The sequence below is a fragment of the Rhea pennata genome, chromosome 19 (assembly GCF_028389875.1).
Source record: "Rhea pennata isolate bPtePen1 chromosome 19, bPtePen1.pri, whole genome shotgun sequence".
NCBI classification, from domain to species: domain Eukaryota; kingdom Metazoa; phylum Chordata; class Aves; order Rheiformes; family Rheidae; genus Rhea; species Rhea pennata.
In genome coordinates, this window is record NC_084681.1 from 4,413,815 (window position 1) to 4,438,185 (window position 24,371).

At 38.6% G+C, this 24,371-nt stretch overlaps 1 protein-coding gene across 4 annotated transcripts in view; it reads left to right on the top strand.

The window, feature by feature from the left end:
- Window positions 1-24,371, top strand: part of TEX2 (testis expressed 2) — a 66,369-nt gene that overhangs the window by 32,464 nt on the left and 9,534 nt on the right. For all 4 annotated transcript variants that reach the window (XM_062591517.1, XM_062591520.1, XM_062591521.1 and 1 more), the window contains 7 exons: window positions 1,341-2,995; window positions 10,864-11,064; window positions 12,746-13,082; window positions 13,944-14,191; window positions 16,657-16,806; window positions 18,353-18,452; window positions 24,119-24,251. In XM_062591517.1, the coding sequence (XP_062447501.1) occupies window positions 1,341-2,995; window positions 10,864-11,064; window positions 12,746-13,082; window positions 13,944-14,191; window positions 16,657-16,806; window positions 18,353-18,452; window positions 24,119-24,251 (2,824 nt within the window). The remainder of the gene's footprint in view (window positions 1-1,340; window positions 2,996-10,863; window positions 11,065-12,745; window positions 13,083-13,943; window positions 14,192-16,656; window positions 16,807-18,352; window positions 18,453-24,118; window positions 24,252-24,371) is intronic.

Sequence of the window (24,371 nt, forward strand, 5' to 3'; positions counted from 1 at the left end):
CTCTCCATGGTATTGTAAGCCTACTTTTATGGGTCAATGAAATGTTTGAAAACGGCTGTAAAAGGCAGGTGTTTTAGCGTATTTATCCTATAAGCAACCTGTGTGCACTGAATTGAAGAAATCAGTATTTTGAAGAAGTACTGTTGCTATGTCAATGCAAAGAGCTGTTGCCTCTGCTGAAGTGTTCTTGTGTATTCTTACAGCAAAACTGCTAGCAGCAGTGAATTCTTTGTCTAAGTACATGCATTGTCTGCAGTATATCTCAAATGTGTCCTGTCTGCTGAAGCAGAAAGTCCAGACTGATTCATGGTTTTTTTTGACAACTATTAGTTTGATACTGCCTGTTATTTTGGTGTTTGGAGCTATGTCATGTCTTAGGAAATCTTTATTTATAGAGGATAACTTTTAGAATAAAGTTCTATCCAATTATGTTTAGATTTGCCTGTAGGTATTGGACTATTGTATATCCTGATCATTTGCCCATAGTTTGCAAAACATGGAATGATAAAGACTGCCTGAAGACTTCTACATGTTTCTGTCCTTGCTTTGAGTTTGTAAGCTTTGCTTTAAAACAAAGCAAAAGCAGGATCTAACATATGTAGAAGGACATGAGAGTTAAGAGTGAAGAATTTCCATGCCCTGGTGTGGGATGGGGGTTTTGGAACTCAGTAAGAAATGTAGCCATTATGGAAAATGGGAGAGTGGTACATCAGGGATGAACTATGATTTCAAAACACTTGAAGGTGTTTTTAACAGTGCAATACTTCTAATATTGCCTTCTAATTAATTTTTAATTAAATCTAATATTGCTGAGTGGAAGTATGCTAGCTGGCAAACAGTAACCTATTATAATTTTGGGCATTATTGTCTTCTGCTTAGATTTTATTTCTACCTAAAATCATGTCAGATTCTTACTTCAAGATTATTTGACAGGGTCTGGTAATGCTCTGTATTCCAATCCTTGTTTCTCCGTTGTCCTGAACAATTTTTTCCCCTAGTTTGTCTTTGAATCCCTTTTTTCTGTTCAGCGATGTTAAGAATAAGGGGAGTAAAACAGATGTGAATGGAAGTACTAACTAAAATGTAGAGATGTTTTATGCAGATAAATAAGCTTGCAGTCAGTGTGTGGTGGTGGTGGTGGAGGTGTGTTTAGTAGCAGTCCCTGATTTGACTACACAGTTTTTAATCTAATGAGATGAAAAGTGTCCAGAGTGTTTTATTTTCTTCCACTGACAGACCTGTTGCATATAACCCGTCTCTTGTGTTTGTCTGAAAACTTGAAAGTAAGGATGTTTGGGGAGGAAAAATGTGTTTAACTTAGTTCTGCGTTTTCTTCACAGATTCTGACACATCTCTGGGACCTGCAATGACAAGTCAGAACAGTAGCCATGCAGAGAAAACTGGTGAAATGTCCTCAAAGCAGTCAGCACCAAAAGTACAGGTCCAACGATCTGTCTCCCGAGAAACCATTACTATTCATTTCTCTGCATTTGGGAAGGAGGAAAAAGAGGAGGAAGAGGAGTTTAAGGAGATTCTTGATGAGGAACTAGATGACCAAAGCATTGTAACAGCACTTGAAGCCAAGGAAGACCTCTGCTTTGAGCATAGTGGCCATGATATTTCTGGTCCAGCTACCTCGCTTAACATGGCCAACTCCGCATCACTGCTGTCCTCATCACCTGCAATTCTGCCAACTGCAGACGCTGTAAAGCCGTTGGAGTCTCCTTCCATATCCCAAGTATTCAGTGCAGTGCCACTAGTTCTGTCTCCCTCATCACATTCATGTCACATAGTTAGCTTATCGGGTGCATCAGCACCTGCGGAACAGAAAGCCAACCTGTCGTCTTCCCCATCCTCATCCCCTTCCAGATCGGTTGTCTGCTCTAGTGCATCATCCACGGTTTCTAGTTCAAAGCCTTTTAAGAGTTTAGTCAAGTCCCTCTCAACAGATGTGGAACCAAAAGAACCCACCCCGCCGATGAGACACAGACATTTAATGAAAACTTTAGTGAAATCTCTGTCTACAGACACTTCTAAACAAGAATCTGAAGCTGTGTCTTACAGACCCCCAGACTCAAAACTGAATTTACATCTCTTCAAACAGTTCACTCAACCTCGAGCTACAGGTGGTGATTCTAAAACTGCCCCTTCATCCCCATTAACATCTCCTTCTGACACTCGTTCCTTTTTTAAAGTACCTGAAATGGAGGCTAAAATTGAAGATACTAAAAGACGCCTTTCTGAAGTAATCTATGAGCCTTTTCAGCTGCTCAGTAAAATAATGGGTGACGAAAGTAGTAGCCACAGGCCCAAAGCCTTATCTTCAAGTGCTTCAGAACTCTCAAACCTTTCCAGTTTGAATGGCCATTTGGAAAGCAATAACAACTACAGCATTAAGGAAGAAGAATGTGATTTTGAGGGGGACTACTATGGGAGTGACTCTAACCTGAATAAGAATGACCAGTCAAAAACAGTTGAAGAACATGCAAAGGAGACTGAGACCAAAAACTCTCAGTCTTCGAGCACAAAGGACGTGAATATGAAAACTTCACTAGTACTTGAAAAATGTTCGTTGTCTGCACTAGCAAGCAAAGAGGATGAGGAGTTCTGTGAACTTTATTCTGAAGATTTCTGCTTGTTAGAGGATGAAAGCAAAAGTGATAAACCTCCTGAAACTTTGCCTCATCCAGAGATGACTGAGGAAAATGGTACTATGCTCAGTAGTGAAGATGAAAACAATCTTTATGTGCAACAGCCTAAAATACCAGTCAAAACTTTGTATTTCTTAACACTGTTAGTGTATGCTTACTTTATTATCCCTCTCCCTGGCTACTTAAGTGGACTCTTACTTGGAATTGCCCTTGGATTTATGATGGCTGTCTGTGTGATTTGGCTTCTTACTCCAAGTACTCCTGAATATCTCAGATTGCATAAAAGTTTGAGAAAGCAATGGAATACAGGAGCCGTAGACATCAAAGAACCTGAAATACTGAAGGTGAGGTCATGGCATTTTGTGTGTGTTTGTGTTGTTCCGGGCAAATGTTTGTGTTATTCTGAAGGTGCAGATGAGCTGAATTATCAGTGTTTGTAATTAGAGTATTGTTTTAGAGCTTTTTGTTTTAGAGGCTTTGGCAGGGAGAGAAATGAGTTAGTATCTAAGACTACATAAGACTTCAACTCCCTTAGAGATTAGAGGAGAAGTAGAATAATTGCTTCAAAAATGAAAGGGCAAATGGTTTTGCTGATGGATTTGAAGTGATTCTGCCGATTGACTGAAAGCCAGTAGTGTCGGAGTTTAGTGTGTGAAATAATACTTGTGCTTGAAGCTGCGTCTTGGGAGGTATGTTCTGTTTCTGGGGTATTTTACCACCTAGACAGTGATTTATCTTGTCTGTTAAATCAAGAAGCTTGAAAAGCATTGTGCTCAAGTAAAGCCTAGAGCTGGAGAGCATACAGATTACTTTCGAGCATTAGCTAATTATGATGGGAGGAGGAATGAGTGATGAGAAAGGACATACTCACGAATTATGATGCCTGCTGTTCTCTGTGCTGACATTTTGAATAGTGTGTTGTATAATCTGGATTACAGTTCACTAAAATGTGTGCCTGAGAGCTGGTTTTTAAATAAAGCTTTAGCAAAATTTCTCCTCCCTCCTTTTCACTCTTCCCAAATTTCCACTTCTTGTTCAGATACAGTGAGCTGCTGTTGCTGGTATGTCTGGCATGTTGCTGTCTGTCCAGCTGTGAACCACATGACCAGCTCAGTTACTTCAGAAGCTTTGTGCTTCTTCCCTACCCCATTCTGATTCACCTAATTCATGTCTTTGATAGATTAAAATAGTATTTTCCTAATTGCAAAGCTTTATAGTAAAGCAGCTGCTAGTTTCTTATGTGAAACAGAAGCATCTCAGAATGATAGTGACACAGCTTTTGCTTGGTATCATTTAACTTATTTTTTTTTAAGCAAAATGTGAATCTTCTGCTAATGAAAGATGTTTAAAGATACCAGCAGAAAAACTCATGACTAAAGAATTGTCAGACACCTTCTGTCAGACAAATTGAAATTCCACAAACCAGTGCACAAAGATATGTGTTAGCTTCAATGAGGAAACATTTGCCACATCACAAGAGAGATCTGCAATAACTCCTGCAAAGGAATGAAATACAGAAGGTCTTTTAACTCTGATCTCGCTTGAGATGCATCTTGGGAGATGCTTTGGCAAGCTGCTGTACTTTGTCTGCTTTTGGTGTGGTTAAGAAAAACCATAATCTCTGTTTTTCTGTCATACGTACACAGCTGTAGGTGATTGAGACTACTGTTTAATGCCATGGCCTGCAGAAAGTGTAGTGGGTGAAAACTTTTCAAATTAAGAAACTGCTCACAGATTTCCAGTGGCCATGTCCGAGTATGCCACTGTTTTATATAGCATGTATACCAGCATGCACAGTTTCTGATTTCCACTCTTATAACCAAAATACAGGTTCTCATTGCAGCTGTGCTGATAATTTACATGTTTATTTCATAGATCATTAAGCAAATAGGTGGTGTCTTGTTACATTTGCTTATGGAAGCATTTGTGAATGCCTTCGTGTAGAGGAGTAGGGTGCAAAATGGGCAACTTTGAGCACAGCGGTTGTGTGCCCAGTCCACGTGCTACCTTGGTGTTCCCTGTTTTTCTTGAATGGCATGAGTGGTGGTCTTTACTTGCTGTAGTGAATGTAGGCTGAACAGTCCTGCCTCTCCATTTGATTTACCTGCTGCTTGTATGTACGAATCCTGACAAACTTTCGTTTCTGTCTGTATCAGTTGGACACCGAGTCCCTTCATATGTATTTGTGTTAATACGCTAAAGCTGAAAAGTTTCTGATACTCATTGTTGGCTGATGTTGAGCTGGCTCTTCGGGATGTTAGCTGCTATTCAAGAACCTTTAAACCATATTTTTATGCTTTTATCTAGGAGATACATTCTAAGAGAATTGCTGCAGGCAAGAAATAACTCTGCAGGGGATTCTGTATGAATGCAGATTTATGTTTTGTGTGGCCTGATAAATATTTTTAGTCTTGTTAACACAGAAAATAATTGTCTTTAATGTATTAATAAAAGGCCTTTTTAATGCTTTGGGAGTTTAAAACCCAGTGTAGTGCCTGTATTGTAGTAGAAAGTAAGGTAATAAGATTTAGCAGATTGGAAGTTACTATTCCACCCCCCATATGAATATTTCCTATTTGCCTCTGTCAAAATGAGCAGTAGACAGTTCAGATCTTCTGCAGAATGAGGTAAAGATTTAATCTGTAACAAAACTGACATGAATATAGGAAAATTAAACTTAACTCTTGCATAAAAATACTCTATTTGGAACTCTTTGGTCTTGCATTTTGGCTGAACTGCTTTTATGCAATGGTGATAAATGCTAAAAGTAAGACTGTTTTATGGGGCTTTAGAAGCTGGGGTTCTGCCAAACTGTTGTCAAACTATTTTTGTACAAGTACATGTGCTCCTGTGTAAATATGGAGAAGTTTGAGTTTCCCTTGAATTTGAAGAACTAGTGGAAAATTCTGCTGAGCAGTTGCCAAAATACCTGAACACAAACATTGTTTCCCTCAGAACTGTTCCTTTGAAACATGAAAGAATAAAACAGTTTTGTGCTGGCTAGTATGGCTTGATTTAAATCAAGCTACATTTCTTTCTTTTTTTTTTTTTTAATTTCTGTGACTCTTTTACTTTATTTCACTCAGACATCTTTGATAGTGTAAAACAAAACGAACCAAAAAAGTGCATCTTCAGTGTGTTGTTACCCTCTTGCTCCCTTGCAATCTTCGTTTCTCTAGCTTCCCTTTCCTTTTTCTGTCTGCTCAGTTGTCGTTGTCTTTAATGCCCACAGTGGATTTTTCCCCCCTTTTTGAACCCATTAGGCTTTTCTGGTTTCCTTGTTGGCCTTTCCGAGTGTTCCCTTATGTTCTGTTGACTGATGGAAAAAAAGTTTAAGTAACAGCTAAAATGGAGATGATAAATCTCCCCTTTCCATTAGCAAACACATTTATTAGCAGAAATGTACACCGTGTTGGCAGTGCCTGCTGAAGAAGTGAAGCTTTCTGAACCATAGCTGCACAGAAAGAGGAGGCTTTTTAGCAGTGTGCTCTTCCTGAATATTGCCCAAGGGATTTTATGTTTGATAGTGGCCTCTGACAGACAAATGTGCTTTACAGTTAAGACTATGACCATTTCTTAAAATTTTTTTTTGGTCTTACACAAGTTTTTAGATTCCACGTCAGTGAACATTCTGCCCCCTTTTGAATATAATATTTTTTAAATGCATTTGTGTAGCACCCTATATATTTTTTTCCCTACTTATCAAGCAAAATACTATTGAAGTATTTTAAAATAATGATAATGAGGTATACTAATAGGTTTGAGTTATCTACAATCTAGCAAGAATTTCAGAATTCTGGTTCTGAAGCTTTTGATGTTATCATTTAGTGCTAATAGCTACTAATCAATCTATTAGTATCACTAAGAAATGTTGGAGGCAGTTATACTCCAGATTTGGGCTTGCATTGTGAAGCTCTCTGGCTGATGCTTTCATCTATGTAGTTGGTAATATAGAAATACTGATTTTATTTATTTTTCCCTGCAGATGTATTCTGTTGTCTCAGCCCTCGGAGTCTTTCCTGAGAATTCCTTTTGGAATCCCCCATCTTCCCTCCCATGTTAAGGTTTAACACACCTGAGATCCTAACTAAACAACCCTAAAAAAGCTTATCAGCTCTGCAGGGCCCAGCTGTGCAGTTCTTACTCACATGTATTATTCTGTTGAACTGTAATTCAAATTAAAATTTGCAGCCTGGTATTGTGAAAGAAGAAAAGTAAAACAGCGGAGGCCTTTTAAAGCCATTTTGCTTGTGTTGCCCAGACCTGGGCGTTCCCTGGAGGATCTGATAGCTGATAGCAGTGCTGGAACAAGCATAACACTTTGAAAGCCAAAGTTCAGTCTCTGCTATGTAACAAGCTGGCCAGATCCTGCCAGCTAGATTTTTTTTCTTTTTAAATAATATCTATGACCTTTGCTATAAAAGCCATTCCACGCAATATTCTAATTGGATGCTTTCTAGGTTAGTTACTAGTCTGATAGTTGCGCACTTTCTCCCAATTTCAGCCGTGAATTCGGAGGAACTGCTGACCTTTACAGATGGAGATCACAGGACCAGTGCAAATGGCAAGCAGCTGCACAGTAACATATGACTGTGGTCATTGTCCTCCCTGAATTACTAAATTTCTTATTTTAACAACTTCGCTAGTACCAAAAAACCCAATCATCCAGTCTCTCCTCGCCTACACAAGGAAACACATTGTTGTTTCAGTAGTTTGGGAAAATATATCTGTTGCTAGCAGATCACAGTAACAGAATTGCTGCTTCAAATAACGTCTCTGTTTAGGAGCATTCTGAAGCGGTTACCACAGGTTGTGAATCTTTTGTTTCCATTTCTTTTTGCAGAGAGAGAAGGAGATATTTCTGCTAAAATTGCTCTTAAAATGTAAGATCTTGGAGGGAATTCTGAAGCCTCTTGAAGCTTTTGAAGCCTTTTCAAAAATGCTTTCATGCTAAATGGCAGTCTGTGGTACAAAAATGAAAATTGCCGAAATGAGAAGGTGGATAGGGTGTGTTATAATTTTATTTTGTTTTATTTTTACTTCCTTAGCACTGTTAGGTATATGGGAAAAATTCCTACAGCTGACAGAGCTTTGCAGATTCATTAATAGTGAAGCATGATTGCTTAATAAAGTATTAACAACTACCTCTGAGCCATGCAGTGTTTCTCCATGTTAAATAATAACTTGAAAGTTGAGTTGCGTCCTTAGAAACTGGGAATCTTAAAATTTATTTACAGGGAGGATTATAGTACTGACTGGCTAGAGACTACCTGAATAAAACCAGTGATTTGAGTTTAACTTTCTATATTTTTGTTTTTTGGGCTAACCTTCAAGTACATGATGCAGCCAATCTTTCTCATATGGAAATTGCTGTGTAGGCTGCTGTTTTAGGTGGTTACTGTGTTTAATTTCTGCCTGTTCTAGATTTTGAGTGTTTGATAGCTTAGGCAGCCAGAACTCGTCGTTAAACAACTTGGAGGGTTCTCCAGTCCCGCCTGAGCTGTGCCGGCGGAAGGAGCATGCGCTTGCGCTTGCGATGATCGTTCTGTGTAATGAGCAGGGGAGCCTGCGGGATGGGAGTTAAAAAAATGTGCATTTGGCAGGTTATAGAGCTCATCCATTTATTTGAAATGGAAAGCCTGGGTGCATGGTAGAGATCGGAAAAGCAGGTGGGACATTCCAGCGCTTGCTGAGACAGAAGCAGGCCTGTGCAAACCGGAACAAGACTCCGGTTTACTTGTTTTTACCCTTTACCTTCCGTTTGTATTGTCGCTGCTGGGAAAACAGTGACCATCCTCAGAAGTGTCTCCCCTCTGCTGTTTAATTATGAAGTGTAAGGAAATCTTCTGTCTGGGACTATCTGCAAATACGTGATGTCTGTGCAGATCCATTATAGTGTTACGCTTGCGGAAAGACTGCTACTGGCACAGTAATAGGAATTGGATAGGAAAGGTGCCGGTCTAGTGGATGGCACACCAGCTGAATTCAGACCTCTGTGCTACTGAAACTCACTGAACTTGGTTAAGTTGTATGCTGTAAGCTGTGCCTTGTTTCTTTCTATCACATATGTGGCTATGGCATCTCAGTATGTTTTGAGGGATAAAATCAAAATGTGACAATGAAGGACTTGGATAATTATGTTACAGCTACTGAGAAAGCCTGGCAAAGTTTGTGCATCTGACCTATGCCCAAAGGTGCTGATGACTTCTTAACGCAGCTTTCCGTCTTTAAAGCATAGGATTTTCACTTCTTAGCATGGCACTGTGGCAGTCGAGAGAGAAGTATAAATCATACATTGCTTCATTGCTACATGTCCTTTGCTAAGCCTGAGTGCTGCTGTCAGAAGGTTTCTGCTGATTCCATCTCAACCAGGATATTAAAGAAACTTCAAAGTACCCTATCCTTCCTTCTCGGGTACCCTGCATGCAAGAGGGCTTCCCATCCACATACTGAAAATAACTTTATTGCATATTAAAGTCATAAACAGGGCTCATGCGGCTAAGATCCCTGTGAGGAGCTGTTTTCTAAGAATTTCTTTCTCTTTGTGCCAGCTTGTGTGGTCTTCAGCTGCACTTTGTTGCAGGAGAAGGCAGTAGGCTCCTGAGGCAGCACGTTTCGGTCTGTACTTTAGTCCCTGGCTGCAGGCCTCTAACCTTCAGTGTCAAAGCTAGAAATAGCCTGAGATCTGATCCGGGGGGCAGGTGGGAGTCTCTCCTGAGGTCTGTGGGCCATATGGATATTCAGTGTCTGTGCAGGGTGAATAGCTCACGGCAGCTTCAGGCAAGGCCTGTGATGTCCTTGTGCTTCAGTAAGTCCAGCTGGAGTTCCTGGCTGAAAATTAATTGCTGTCTGTTCAGAGATGTCTTGGCTTAATTTCTAGGAAGGAAATAGGATATGCTCAAGCAAACATCAACCCTGCTGTGCAAAACCTTGATGGTTTATAGAAAACACTTCCTCTTGAATTGTGGGTCCTGTATGGTAGTTGTATATACCCGATGTAAGCAAAAAGAAAAATAAATAAAAAGCTTCTTCAAAGAGCTTATATTGGCACTGGTATTTCTATAAATAACGAGGCAGTCTGCTTTGGAGTTGAGCAAAGAGTGACTTAATCTTTACTGAACATAAAAAGAATTCTAATTTACCTATTTTTTTATGATTTATAGTGAAAATGGAGCTAGATCATGAAGTAAGCAAAACAGATTGCACTGTTGCTATGGCATCTGAGAACTTATATGCTGTCTACTTTGAGAAATTATGTGGCACTGAAGTAAATGAGCATTAAAATAAACTCTACATTTTTGTGTGTGGGTGGAAACTTCTTTGGTAAGTTAAGATGCAGCAGTAATGTCTGAGATGCTTTGCATATGGTAGTTGCAACATTTTAGAGGAACACTAGAAATGGTCTTTAAATCTATCTTGATAAGGATCAAGCTATTTTCTTCACTCTGACATTAATGTATATTGAGTATGTAGGTCTTGAAGTGCAGGTAGAGATCATTGTTAAAGTATGTTACTTGTCAGGTTAAGAGAAGGAAAACTTGACTTCCATGAGTGAATACTCTGGCTTTCTTCTGTCCAATTTATCTTGCACTTTCTGTAATCAGGTGCTAGAGAAGAGAAATAGTGTCACCCCTGTGGCTGGAATCTCTACAGATGTGTTACAGCAGAGTTTGTTTTTTTCGTTCCTGCACAGGTCTCTAGGTAATGAAATATAACCCACTTGTGTAGTTTGTGCATTGCAACTGAGCAGTGACACGATGCATTAAGTGCTGTTGGACAGTGATGGTGCATTAAAACAAATTCCGTTGTGGTCTTCTCGGTCCTTGATTTTTCGATGATGTCAGTGGTCTCCGTAAGCAGAGGAGCTGCCTACTCCACAGTATGCCCTCGCCAGCCGGCTGGTGGCTGCTCCCAGAGGCCTATGTCTGTAGATCTTGCAGAGTTTCAGGATGATGAGCTGAGGGTGCTGCACTACTGATATGAAATGACGTACCCAAGAAAACAAATGTTGTGCTTGGAATACAGTCCTCATCTCATGCTCTGTTGGTTGGGTGCTCTCATTCAGGGCACTTACTGTTTCGCTGCATTTGTTTGTGCAGCAAGTGACATGAGTCTGGCAAAAACTTGGGTAACTACTTAAACCTTCCATGTATATATTGTACTTGGTTTTCCAGCAGTTTAAAAGTCTGTTAACAAGTGTTTTCTTCTCTAGGGATGGATGAATGAAATTTATAATTACGATCCAGAAACGTACCACGCTACTTTGACTCACTCTGTCTATGTGCGTCTTGAAGGAAGCACCTTAAGACTTTCAAAACCGAATAAAAATATTTCTAGAAGGGCTATTTACAATGAGCCAAAGCCTGAAGTCACATATGTCAGCCAGAAAATTTATGACCTTACAGAGAGCAAGGTGAGATGTTTTATTTATGTTGGATTCTAACAAGGAAAATTTTGAATCTTTAAGTTTTTTCATTCTTCTAGTTTCATGTGCTGTTATTATGTAAACAAAATTGTTTCCGTGATTAACTTGCAAAAGATTGTTCTGAAGAGGATTGAGAGGATTAAAAACAAAAACAAAACAAAAACCAAGACTACATATTTACACAATAATGGGAAAGCATGCTTTACCTCAGATGATTCAAAGCAGAAGTTAACGTGCAGAAATTTGAGTATTGTTCCCAAAACATTAGATTATTGCATAGCTGCTTGTTTTGAAGCCTACATGAACATGCATAGTTCCTGATTGTCTGAACTGCATCGGGATAGAAACAGCAATCTTTGCATCTCACTGTTGGAGTGAGAACACACATTGTACATGAAAGCAAAAAAGGAGAGTGAGATGTCCAGAACAGAGTACGCTCACTGTTGTACCCACTGTCTAGGGAAGGAGAAGAGGGCTTTTTGCAGTTGGAAGAGCACATCAAGAATAACGCTGGAACAGTTTCCATACATATTATTGACTCCTGCAAATCTTTGGGGAGTTGTAGTGTAAAGTTGATTCCATTGGCATTATATTAACTAATACATTAATATTTCATAATTTAAAAAGTAGATTTTTAATGCAATACATTGATAGAGGACCTTGGCAGTACCGATGTGGGAGGAAACTGGAAAAGTTAGATAAAAGGATGAAGACGACCAGTGAGGATCTCCCTTCATTTCCCTGAGTCAGTGTGGGAAAGGAGTTTGCAGTCAGCTCTGCTTTCCATCAAAGGAAGATGGTGAAAAAGATGAGGAAGAAACTTAGAGATTCCTGCCTTTTACAGATTTGTTCTCCCATAATGGAGACAAGAAAGCTATCACATGCTACAAGAGCACTTGACTGCTTATTGTTCCCCATGGTATCTTAGAAAATTTTCTGGTACTTTTTTTTTTTTTTTTTCCTGCTCAAAATCAATTGCAAAAGTGCTGAGTGCTCTGCATGTAATCTGTAAATGATGGCTGTTCTCCAAAGTATTTGCCCACAGTTTTTAAAAAACACTGGTAGGTACAGCCCCAAGATTAGAATTTTTGTCTCTTGCTGCTATTCTAATCATTTGTGTTGTCTCAGTTCTCTCTAAATACTGAATATAAAGAACTCTGAATGTAATTATCAACAAGTCACTTCTATTACTTAATTCTTGCATGGTTGTTTGACCTGACTGTTACCAGCTTCAAGCACTCAATTTATGAGGTGGGTCTGAAAAGTAATGAGTTTTAAAACTCAAGTTGGATTTTCATTACTTTCCTAGTGAGCAAAGAAATAAGTTTCTTGTTTTTTCTATTTTTCTGCATAGCTGTGAGAATAAAGTGTCTTAAATGAAAACCGAGTTTCTAACACACATGACTGTAGAAGTCTAAGCTACTTAAGTGGTCCTTGTTTAAATTTGTAAGGCTATGGCTTACCTTATCTTTTGTAGGATTTATGAAACCAAAGACCTGGTGACAGGTCAGTGGTTTAGACATCAGTCAGCTATAAGTTAAGTCAATTAAACTGTGTGAATTCTGCATAGGATCCGTATCTCTGGCATTCATGTTCCACATATGAATATAGAAAGGTGGAAATTATAATTGAAAAATAAGTTAATTTAACCCTTTCCTGTATCCTTCAGATTTCCCTGGTTCCCAAGAGTCTGGCACGAAAACGAATTTGGAATAAGAAGTATCCTATTTGCATTGAACTTGCTAGACAGGATGACTTCATGGCTAAGGCCCAGATTGACAAAGAGAATGCAGAAGAAAAGTTATCTGCAGAAAAAGTGGACTTGAACAGTGAAGAATCCAAGAAACTTCAGGATGGGGCAAAGTACGGTAGCCACAAGGATCAAGTACTTTACCTCTTTGGAAGGACAGGTAGGGAGAAGGAGGAATGGTTCAGGAAGTTCCTTCTAGCATCCAAGCTGAAGCTGGAAGCAAAGAAGCCATCCAATTTATGTGGAAGCAAGCCAGGTATTTAATGTTTTGTACTCTAATAATAGTATCTATTAAAAGAAACAAACCAAGAATATGTTTTTCACAGTGGTGGTTATAGTAACTGTGGAACTGTTCTGATCCAAACAGCTATGTAATACCAAAGGGGCCTCCTGCTTCTTATCTTGGCACCTTCTCCTCCCTCCCCAGCCCTTTTCTCTTTCTGCCCCCTGCTTTTTTTTGCCAGCTCTTGCTGGTAAAACTTGCTTGACCGGGTGGAAAAGAGGTTAATTTCCTAATCTGGCATAAAACTAGCTCTGCCAAAAAAGCAAACAGTTACATGGGATTATCTTTAAAGTGTAACCTCATCTGTCAATAACTCACTGCTGTCAAATGCTGTCACACCTGCCTCCTGAACTGATCTTCATCCATCCTTGTGTCTGATCAGGCACCCTCTGATTGGCAAAACAGGTCAACTCACTCACCTCGCAAAATACTCTGCTATTCTTATTGAATAGTTGCTTGAGACTATTTTATAAGAATATATGACTTTTATTTCTAGGCATTCCACTGCACAGTTTTGGGGAATTCTGTCATATGTTGTATTTATGAGTGTGTCCACATGTAAATGTGTTACTGGTCAGCTGAGTTTGTTTTCAGTCGCACGTCCTGCTGAATACTGAATCATTCCAAATGTTGACTAATTTGAGTTTAAGACTGCCTAAACATGATAATTTACTACAGTCTTAAAAATGGGAAAGCACTAGTTTGAATGGTTTATTTTCAGAATAAATTATTTCTGTAGGCTAGTTTTGTTCGTTTAAATATTTGATCATACTCTTCGCTATTTGACTGCCAGATTTCTTTTCTGTTTAGCAGTTTTTATTCATTTTGATTTAGGGATCTTGCCAACACATAGTAGAACTGATAGCCAGTCTGGAGCTCTTACACACAGCCGGAGCAGCAGCAAGGGAAGTGGAGAAGAAATCACATCTCAGCCTAAGCACAAGGATCTGGCTGGCAATGTGCGACAGAAGATGCTTCTGGACTACAATGTTTATATGGCCAAATGCATTCCACATGAAAAGAAAAGCCCTTCAGCTAGTCCAGTCCTCAGTGCAGAGAGCAGCCCTACAGCTGTGAAAAAGGTAATACTTCCCCACCACCACCACCAAAAGATGCATCAGAGACGGTAGTATATTTTATCTGGTTAACTGCTGCTTTAAAAATCGGTTCTGTAGGGGGGAAAAATATTATTTTTTTTAACTGCAGTTCAGACCCAAACTTTTTACAGACTCGGTGTGGGGATTCACACCTGCCCATTGCCCTTTGACCACAGTTTCTTCTTACTGTAACACGCAAGCTTTTTATGTTTGATTTCTTATCTCCCAAGAATATTTATTTTTTCTGGCTTGTACGATGTCACATCCTTAAAAGATTACACTGCTGAAGGCAAAGTGGCTGTAGATTTTCTTCATTAGAAATAACACAGGTATATCCTGGAAAGCATTAATCCCCCAAAGAACTAGAAATTGCGTCTTGACAGCTAATGCTTAAAATCAAAAAGCAAACAAACAAACAAAAAACAACAACAACAAAAAAAACAGATCATTTCCCAATAGTTTACTAATAATAGTAGAAAGTTAATGACTTTTTCTGTGTGTATTCTAAAATAGATTGAACTAAAAGCATATTTTTGAGGTCCTGGCTTGCTGAAACAATTTAAGTGCAATTTTAGTGCGTGGTAGTTGGTCTTTGTTTTCTGCCCCTTCTGGGGAGTTGCAAGATCTAAGATTTCTGACTGCATCTGAAAACTGTCCCCTGTCCCCCTGTGTGGTTGGGATAGAATAATGCTGTGACAAAAGTGTAAGTTAGATCCTGATTTTAGCAATTTTTCAGTGTGGATAGTACATTGTAAATTCTGCTTCAGAAAATGCTTAACCTCTCCAGTTCTTTCTTCAAGGGTGGTATCCCAGCCCTGTTGCCATGAACAGGGTCAGAAATTCGCCTTCAGTATGTTTTCTACGTAGCTGTGGCTTTGACAACAGTGGGGCAGCTTTTACTGGGGTATCCCTGCTGTCTGAGTTGATTGAGGGATAGAAGTGGAATTGACTTTTGTGTAGGACTACAACTTTATCCAAATCAAGTCTTGCTCAAAAAGAGCTAAGGCATGGATGGATTGGTCACACTTCATACATACAGTTTCCATTTTATAAATATTTTTTAAAAGCGATACTGAATGGCTGATGTATTAATCTTGTGTAGTACATAGCAGCATAATAGCACTGTCAATAGCAGTAAATAAGCTTTCTTTGAGCTCTTAGACTGTGTAACTGCTTGTTAAAACTGATGAATTGTTCTTAATAAATAGAACCTTAATATAACGTTCATATATATAAGTTAAATGAACCAATGATTTGGTTATATTAAAAATTGTAGTTCCTGTCATGCATCTTTGTTGCCAGACTTGGACACAGCTTCCAGAAAAGGTTCGGGAGACCACAGTACAGCATGTGAATTAACATGGCTCACGCTGCCCCAGGAAAGGAGACTCTAGCGCCGGCAGCCCCTGAAGCGGTGATGAATTCACTGCTGAACCTGACACGTGCCAGACGTTGTTCTATAAATACATCAGTGGTGCTGGCAGGAAACTTGTGTTGCAGAAGAAGCTATCAACCCAGTAATTTCTGCCTGTGTGAGGACGCAGCCACTGAGAACAGTCATTGCTAAGAAATACTCTTTAACATTTTTAGAGCAACTGTAGCATCTACCTGATTTCTCTTATAAAGCACGGCTTTTCTGCTGGCTTCAGACTTTCTGCCTATAGTAATGAAAGGGTAATTCTCCTTTCATTACAGGCAGTTGAGCTGTTAAAGATATTTTTCTTTCATGCTGTTTTTCTTCCAGACTTCCTGGTTTGAAAAAGATCATGATAGCATGTACACATCCTGGATTATTTCAGCTGGCTTTGCTTTTATGTCTGTAATCAGTGACGCAACATCCCAGTATATAATAGCAAATGTTTTGAGATGGTCTTCAAATGAACTAAGACATAATCCTCTTGAACTGTAGACAAAACCTTTAATATAGCAGAAGGAACAATGTAGTTTTCTGAATCCAATATGCAAACACCCGGAAGAAGTGTGTTTCCCTGTACTCTGTTTGTCCTTCGGTTTGTGAACTGGATTTAAGGATGTAAGGTTGAGTCTTGCTCTCCTGTTTTTCTGATAAGCAGAAAGAATAGATTAGTTGTTCTTTCAGACCCTCTTGAGAAGAGAAAATGTCCATGTTTGACACTCTACATTTGTAAGTGGGGTAGGCTTATCTCCACGCTGGTCTTATCTGCTCTTTCTACCAGAGGTTAAAATATTTTTGACTTCCTCATTTCATTGCTTGAAGTGAATCTATGTCTGTATAGTCTTATTCACTCTGTTGCACATCAGGATGATAACAAACAAGCTCATGTCAGGCCAGCTGACATGATTTCAAAGCTGCTTTCTGTGCTGAACGTTTACTTTTTGTAGCCAGTCACTGAACTCTCCAATGTAAATGAGGCTTTTTCTAACCTTAGTTTACAGCATTTCCACAGCTGAATAACCTGCTCTGTTTTCAGTTGCCAGATACCCATGTAGCAGCTGAAGAAGAAGAACAGGAGGCCTGGGTGAATGCTTTCCTTGGAAGAATATTTTGGGACTTTTTAGGAGAAAAGTATTGGTCTGATCTGGTGTCCAAGAAGATCCAAATGAAACTCAGCAAAATAAAGGTAACTAGTCTAAGGACTTTCACTTCTCATTCCTGATAGAGAAAAACAAGCACGGTCTTTGGGATTAGAAGCAGTAGGAAAAAAACTACTTATTTAGATATCCAGGGTGCTGTAAAAGAGAGAGTAAATGTGATTCAGTTTTCCAGTTCAGCTTTGCCATCAATTTCAGAGTAAGATCTTCACGACTTAGATTTGTTGCCTCAGTTTCAAATGAACTGCACCTGAATTAACTATTTGTGTCCACTAAGTTCCTGTGTGAAAAGTGGAAGTGTTACTATATTTACTTGGGAACAAATAGAACTGCTTAAAAAGTATAAACTTCCCTGACACAGGTCTCTATAGCTAGTGTTACAGACCTGCAGAGCTTCTCGTTCTCCCCCATGCACATCAGAATTGTGAATAGAAACTAAATGCAGACTTGAACAAAATGAAATCTGCTTTCGGAAGTTGGTTGGAAGTTGGAAGTAGGTTGCCTTTAAGGAGGAGGAGATGAGGCTGCTTGTGTACCTCAAATAACTTTCAGTCCAGGCTGTCTGCAGGAGAGGTCGATGGGAGTGGCAGTCAGTGCAACAGCTGTCTGGTGGATGAAAGGATATAATTGTGCAGCTACTGCTTAAGTTCAAAGGATGAAGGAGAAATGATGCTTTTGGATGACTTCTGGGTCTTCCCTTTGCATTCTGTAACCTTTCAACAGCAGCAGTTAATCACAGGCCTGTTCAGCCCCTGATGTTTGGGGAGGAGTTTACCTCTTCCTAAAGGCAAAGAAAGAAGTAGTTTTGCTGACAAGCTCTGAAATTTAGCTGCCACCACCAGCTGTGAGAGAGTTTTGCTTGTGCTTTGGGGAAATAGGCAGTAACCTAATTCTGTGCTGGCTGTTTCCACAATCATGACAGCAGGGTATTCAAACATCTCGCTGGAAACAGTTCAATGGAAAGACAGGGAAAAAGGGGTGGATGTGTTTTTGATAGGTTAAAGCTTCTATCTGTTCACAGCAGATAAGTATTTCTAATTCATAGAAGTCCTACAGCAAATACCTGTACAGAAATGCAATGACTTCTGTAATACTGGAATTATGATACAGATTAAGGTTAATGTGCTATGGTAGAATTTACCAAAGAAAAAAAAAGCTAAGATTTTTGATGTGGCTGCCACTGTAAAATGTGACTGAGCTTCAAAAACAGTCTTTAATTTTTATTCACAGTAAAATAGGATTTACACTTTGTTATTCAGCTGTTTATATATACTTTGACTTAAAAGCATATCAGAGATTTCAGTCAGAGTCAATGACAGCATCTTAACCTAAATGTAGATTAAAAACATTTTCACTCCAAGTTCAAATAATAAATCTCTCCCTTAAAATACTATTTTGAAACTGACAAATGTGAAATCCTACAATTTGAAGAAATTCATGTAATCATATTTGTGTTCTTTCACTGGTAACTTTAAATTCAATCTTCTTTTATTTATTTTTTAGTTTAATGGCCTCGGGAAACAATGATGTTTAGTTCTATAACATGGATTTTTTTTTTAATATTCTGTTCTTTAGTTGCCATACTTCATGAATGAACTAACTCTAACTGAACTTGATATGGGGATAGCAGTGCCGAAGATCCTTCAAGCCTTCAAACCTTCTGTTGATCACAAAGGTAAAATAATTTCCTTTTCTATTTTTGCCAGTACATGCTTTCATAACATGTAGAGCTGAATTTGAATCTGTCGTGTGTGTCCTACTAGAGGAAATGTACACTCAGTAAGAGCTCTTAAGAGCTCATTTTAAGGAGATGCTGAGTGTTCTGTTTTCAATAACAGTCATATCAGGCTTGGCGTAATCATAATTTCATAGAAGCTGTAGAAGTTACAGAAATATGATTGGTCTTTCCAGTGGAAGTATGTAAGCAGTTGCAGAACTAAACTAAAATGCTCATACAACACAGGAGTAGATGCATGTCTGCATCTGTCATGCACTGTGGAAGGCAATGCATCTTTTATCAAGAGAGAACTGGTTCTGCACCACAGCAGAAAAGATTTGACACTCTTCAAGAGTTGTTGTCCTGCTCTGAAAACAGTGATTCAGAAAAATATGATCCTAACAAACCGGAAAACAGAAATGCAATATTGCTTTAAAAAGACACTTTAAAGTACAACATAATTTTGTGTTCTCAGTATGAAATATGAATATTCTTTTTTAAAACTAAATTCCTCTCTTGCTACTAACTGAATGAAGACACTGATTTTTCCTTTTTTTTTCCTGTTTTTTATTTCATTTTTGTCACAGCAGTATATTTGAGGTTATTTTTATCACTTAAGTACTTTCACAAAAAGACAATCTCTATCAGGCTACTGAAGAATAAGATTCTCATTTTAAAAGGTAGTCTTTTCAGATCACTATATAACCCAGGATAATGCTTTTAACTATAAAAAGATTTGTGCTTTTACAAGCTGGGGATAGGTAGGTATCACCTTATTCTCTAAGACATGTAATTAGAGCAACTTTTCATGTGAAATGGTTGGTGAGTTTATTAAGAGTTTCTTAACATGTCTCCTCTCACACCCTTCATCCCTTTATTTACTTACCATATTGTAAAGCTGGGCTGGAAATGTAGTTGATCTGTTGATCACAAGTTGATTACTTGGCTCGTGGTAGAGAAGGTTCTAATTGGTCTAAAGGGAAATATTCCCTTGGAGGACCTGTTGTGATGGAGGTGTGGCTTACTTGTCAAATAACTTTGGTTTTAAACCTGCTCTTCCAACTTTTAGATGAAGATATTAAAATTAAGCCATTGCCAGATGGTGTTCATTAACATGAGCTGTCCATGAGTGAGTATGAATTTAATGCATTTACAATACTTACTGAGTGTGTTGGAGACCACCAGAGAGGCTCTAAATTACAGGCCAGCAAAGGGCCAGAACTTCAGCAAAAACCTCAGTAGCGTGTTTGTGATGATTACACAGAACATAGAGCAGTTGATCAAAGTTAGAACAGATAACTAGCTTATTTGTTGTTGATCACTAATTTGCTTGTAACTTTTTAGAGTTGGATATTCACTTGCCTCAGCAGCTCATTCTTAGAATGTTGTAATTTCTCATGTGTATTGCTGGTTTAAGTAACTCACTGATATACCCAGAATGAATTTAAGTGCTTTGCATTTTAGCTTTCATTAAGCAAATCATAAGGGGATCAGTCTTCACCAGCTCTCCTTTGCATACTGCTTCTAGTGAGGAACAGGAGAGCTAGTGTTTTTTCATGTGCCATCTTCTCGGAGCAGAAGGGTATTGAACACAGTCAGGTATTGTGTCCTTTTCTGCAGTGCTGTTTGGAGGAAATTTCAGTGCTAAACTTGGTGGGGCTTTGCAGGGTTTCTGATCCCTGGATGATTTGTCTCTGCAGCATCTTAGTTCCTCTCGCTATTCTTAAAGGTCAAGTTGGAGAATTTGTAATAGATTTCAGTTGTATACAATAGTAGCTAACTAGGCTGCTTCTGCCTAGAAGCAACTCAGATTTCATCTTTGCACCTGTTAATAGTTTGGCTTTTACAGTTTTATTTAAATGTAATTTTGATACAAGACTCACTTGTCTGCCACTCTTACACTGCTGTTCTGTAGCTCTGATGAATAATTACCATCAGACCTTTGTGAGTGTATCAGGTGCACAAGATTTAGAAGGAACTAAATAACCATCATCAGTAATACTAAAAGTGTTGTGGTTCTCAAATCTAAAAAGCATGGGAAGGTCAATAGGCTCTAACTTTTCCCTTTGTGGAAGTGTGAACAAAATAGGCTTCTGGGAATCATTAAAATTCTCATGGACATATGAAAACACATGTTGACTAATGCTGCTTGTTGAATGCAGATGCTATTGTTTGTCCTTATCTCACCTGAGATTTGCAACTCTTATTGTTATCATCTATGAAACACTGGCTGCTTTACTCTCTCTCAACTTCTTAGAAGTATTTTTTCACAGCTTTATAAAAAAGCTTGATAGAAAAGAGCGAATTGTTTAGTTGTCACTAAGAACAAAATGTCTTTTGAGAGAAACAGAAATTTGATGGGCAGAATAAGCAATCGGTATTCAGGGAACTGGAATGTATTGCTGCTTCTTGAAAGACACTTCTGTGGGAGAACAGGTTCTCCGTGTTGCTTGCAACATTCTCCAGTGTTCTTAGTTACAGAATGGCTTTACCACTTGTAGAAACTTTTTATTTGCTGAAAACAAAATAAAATGCCAAGTGTTTTGATAGTTTCTTTTTAAACAATCTTATGAATCTGTATCAGAGTGTTTTTCCTTTGCATTGCGCCATATTGCAGGAATATTGAACCAAAACAAATAAATGTTTCCATCTTCCTCTGCCTTAGGAGTAATGTCTTTAGTTATTGACTGCCAAATGCTACTGAGAAGAGCCATACAGTAGCTGTGTATCGGGGGTGTATTTCTCCCTGGAGTCATTTTTATTAAGAGAGATTTTGTACAGTTGAACTAGCATCCGAAGTGATCGGTTCTGCTGCAGCAGCCTTCTGCAGTCAAAGTACTGTTGTTGCATCAGAGCAGTGGTAAACTTGTTTACAGTAATCTTAAATTGATTTGCAGCAAAACTCGCTTGATTCTTTCAGCAGCTTTTGTTACTAGCAGTGGTGCCAAGTGCTCTTTTGAAATAGTCAGTCAGAACATCTTTGAAATAAAATGAATTGCCAGACTCCTCTAAACCAAATTTATAGGCCAAAAATACAAAATATTTAAAAAATTTAAATGCATGCTATCCAGATACTATATTTGTGACATTTGTGTGGTGTCTAAAGCATCTTTACTGCATCTTTCCCGTCACTGAAGAAGAAAAGCTCTATTTGTGATCTACATTTTTATTTTAGAAATACATGGTCTAATATTACTTCAAGTTAGTCAAAGGAGGAATTGGAAAGGAACTATGCTTCAATTTGAGCATCTGACTGAATTGGATTTGCATCTTCCCTGGCAAAGATGCAAAGGACTCTAGCAAAAGTAGATGAAAGATTTAGATCCTATATTTCCCACAGAAGAAAGTGGGTTGGTAAACCTTGGCTTCCTTGGCTTAATCCTGGAGGGAACAGTCAAGACACCTGGCCACAGACTGCAGATGACAGCTGTTGTACATACATGCAGCATAAAGCTCTCTAGGACTTTACCATAATGCTTGCACAGAATCAAATAAATAAATGCGTATCTGCTATAGCCAACTGATTAAATCACAAAGCAGCAAAATTGTATCAGCTTCCTTAGGATATTGGGTTTTGTTTGGGTTAAGCTTTTTGTAGAGGTTTATCCAAGTCAAACAGATTTAGACATTGTTTGAATTCCTTTGTTTCAGTTCTAATAATTTGGGTTGTAACTGAGGACTGCAGTTCTAAGTCATGAGATGGGATTTAGGAGATTGCTGAATGTTTTGCTTCACTTCTTAATTACTGATAGCACCGGCAGGCACAGCTAACGCCTTCAGGGCCTTGTTCAGATTAACTGTGACAAGCAAACGTTTATGGCAGAATTTGTAATCCTTGTCATTTGACAATGTGAAATATGAAAACATGGCCCATTCTCCATGTAAAGAACTTCTGTGCTTCTTTCATCCTGTGAACATACGTGCTTTGCTATCAGTGCTTGATTACAAGAAAAAAAAATACATGGCTACTATAAGTAAGTAGAGATGTTACAATATTTACTAAAAAAAAAAAAATCCTGTTTCTGTTAGTACAGTTCTATTTGGGTGACAGCATATGCTCTAGTATTTACTGTACTTCTGTCAAGGCTGGGGAACCAGCGAATAAATTGCGCCATCTGCCCAGCTCTTCCCCCTTCCTCCTCCTCCTGTTCTTTCCTCCCCAGAAAAAAGTGTATGAACGTTTCCTGGCCAGAAAGAATATCCTCTCTCAATAATCTGGTTTAATGGTTTCCTTTATTTAATTTGATCTGCCGTTAAAATAGCATTGAAGTTTGAAACATGCTGACTCACTGGCCCTGTAAAAGGTCTGCTTAGCTTTTTTTCTTGTTTCTGATGATCTTAGTACTACGTCATTACGGGGGGGGGGGGTGGAGCGGAATGTAAGCTTGTGTTTGAGTTCGTGTGTCTTGGTTTGGTACAGCATTAAAGCCTGGATGATGGAAAAGAATAATTTGGGTTAGTAAAAAAGCAGCTTGCCTTCAGTACTCTTTCCAGTGCATCAGCTGATGGTGGGTTGACTGTGTGAGCAGCCTGGTCTTTGGGAGCTGAGTCTGTCTGTTGGGACAAACAGGTAGAACTGGGGACAGTGGCATTTTCTGACAAATTCTTGCAGAAAAGAAAACTGCTATTCTTTAACTGGAAAATGGTATCTTTTGTAGATCAATCAGAACTGAAGAGTAGGTGCCATTACTTGCTCCCAGATAAGTCGAGTGCCTGCATGGATGCACTGTCTCGCTGCTGGGCATATTGTGTTCAGCTGCAGTGTCTGGAAAAGGAAGATAGGAAATCTATGCTTAGTGGCATCAATACGTTTCTAATCTCTGTTAACAAGTACCCTATAGCTTTTTTTTACTCAGCGGGGTTACTGGTTGCATTGGAGAGGCTGGACCTAATCTTGTAATTATTCCCCAGACAAGTCTTCTGGTGACTGTGATAAGTGAATATTCTGCCTAGACAATAGGATTTAAAATGCAACTTAAGCACGACACACCTAGAATTGTTGTCAGTAATGACCCTATTTCTTCTGAGTCATAAGCAGAAGAATGCCTGTAGCTGAGTTACTGGAGTGAACATTTTCGTATTTGTTCAATAAGCTGGGGTTGAAAGCAGAAATGGACTGCAAGTTGTGATGTAAAAAAGAGGTCTTGCTCAGGGATTTCCAGTTTTGCTTCATTTGAACAATAAATAGAGGAGTGTTCTTGTTACAGGTTTGCTTAGAGAATCAGACAGTTCACTTAATTACAAAATGCTGCTCCATCTGCTTAGTCTTGATTCAGGTCTCATTAAACAGTTGTGTGCACAAATCAAATTTATTTATTTACTTATTAGAATATTAGCTATGCTAGGCTGATCTGTCTTTTACCCTGACTTTAATTTCCCAACACTGAACTTTGGTTTATAAGTTTAATATGAACAGAAAACTTTGCTTTGGTAAGCTTTTGATTTTCGGTAAGCTTTTGATTTTCAGTAAGCTAACAACGTAATTGGTAAAAATGTAATTTTCCTTTTTTTTTCTTTTAAGGTGTGATGTATAGTTTTTTTAATATATTTTGTCTTGTTATTAAAATAAAGTGATTGTGACTTTTTTTAAAAAAATGGCATCACATATTTATTGTTAATTCTAGGACTTTGGATTGATTTGGAAATGTCCTATAATGGGTCTTTTCTAATGACCCTGGAGACCAAAATGAACTTGACCAAACTGGGCAAAGAACCTCTTGGTGAAGCACTGAAAGTTGGAGAGATTGGCAGAGAAGGGTAAGATATTGCAGTGGTGCAGTCAAACAAGTTTTGATACTGGGGAAAGCTCTCACTCATTTTTATAATGTCCTTTGAGTTTCATCAGTCTGTGGATTTGTATTAACCTGCTGAGTGGTA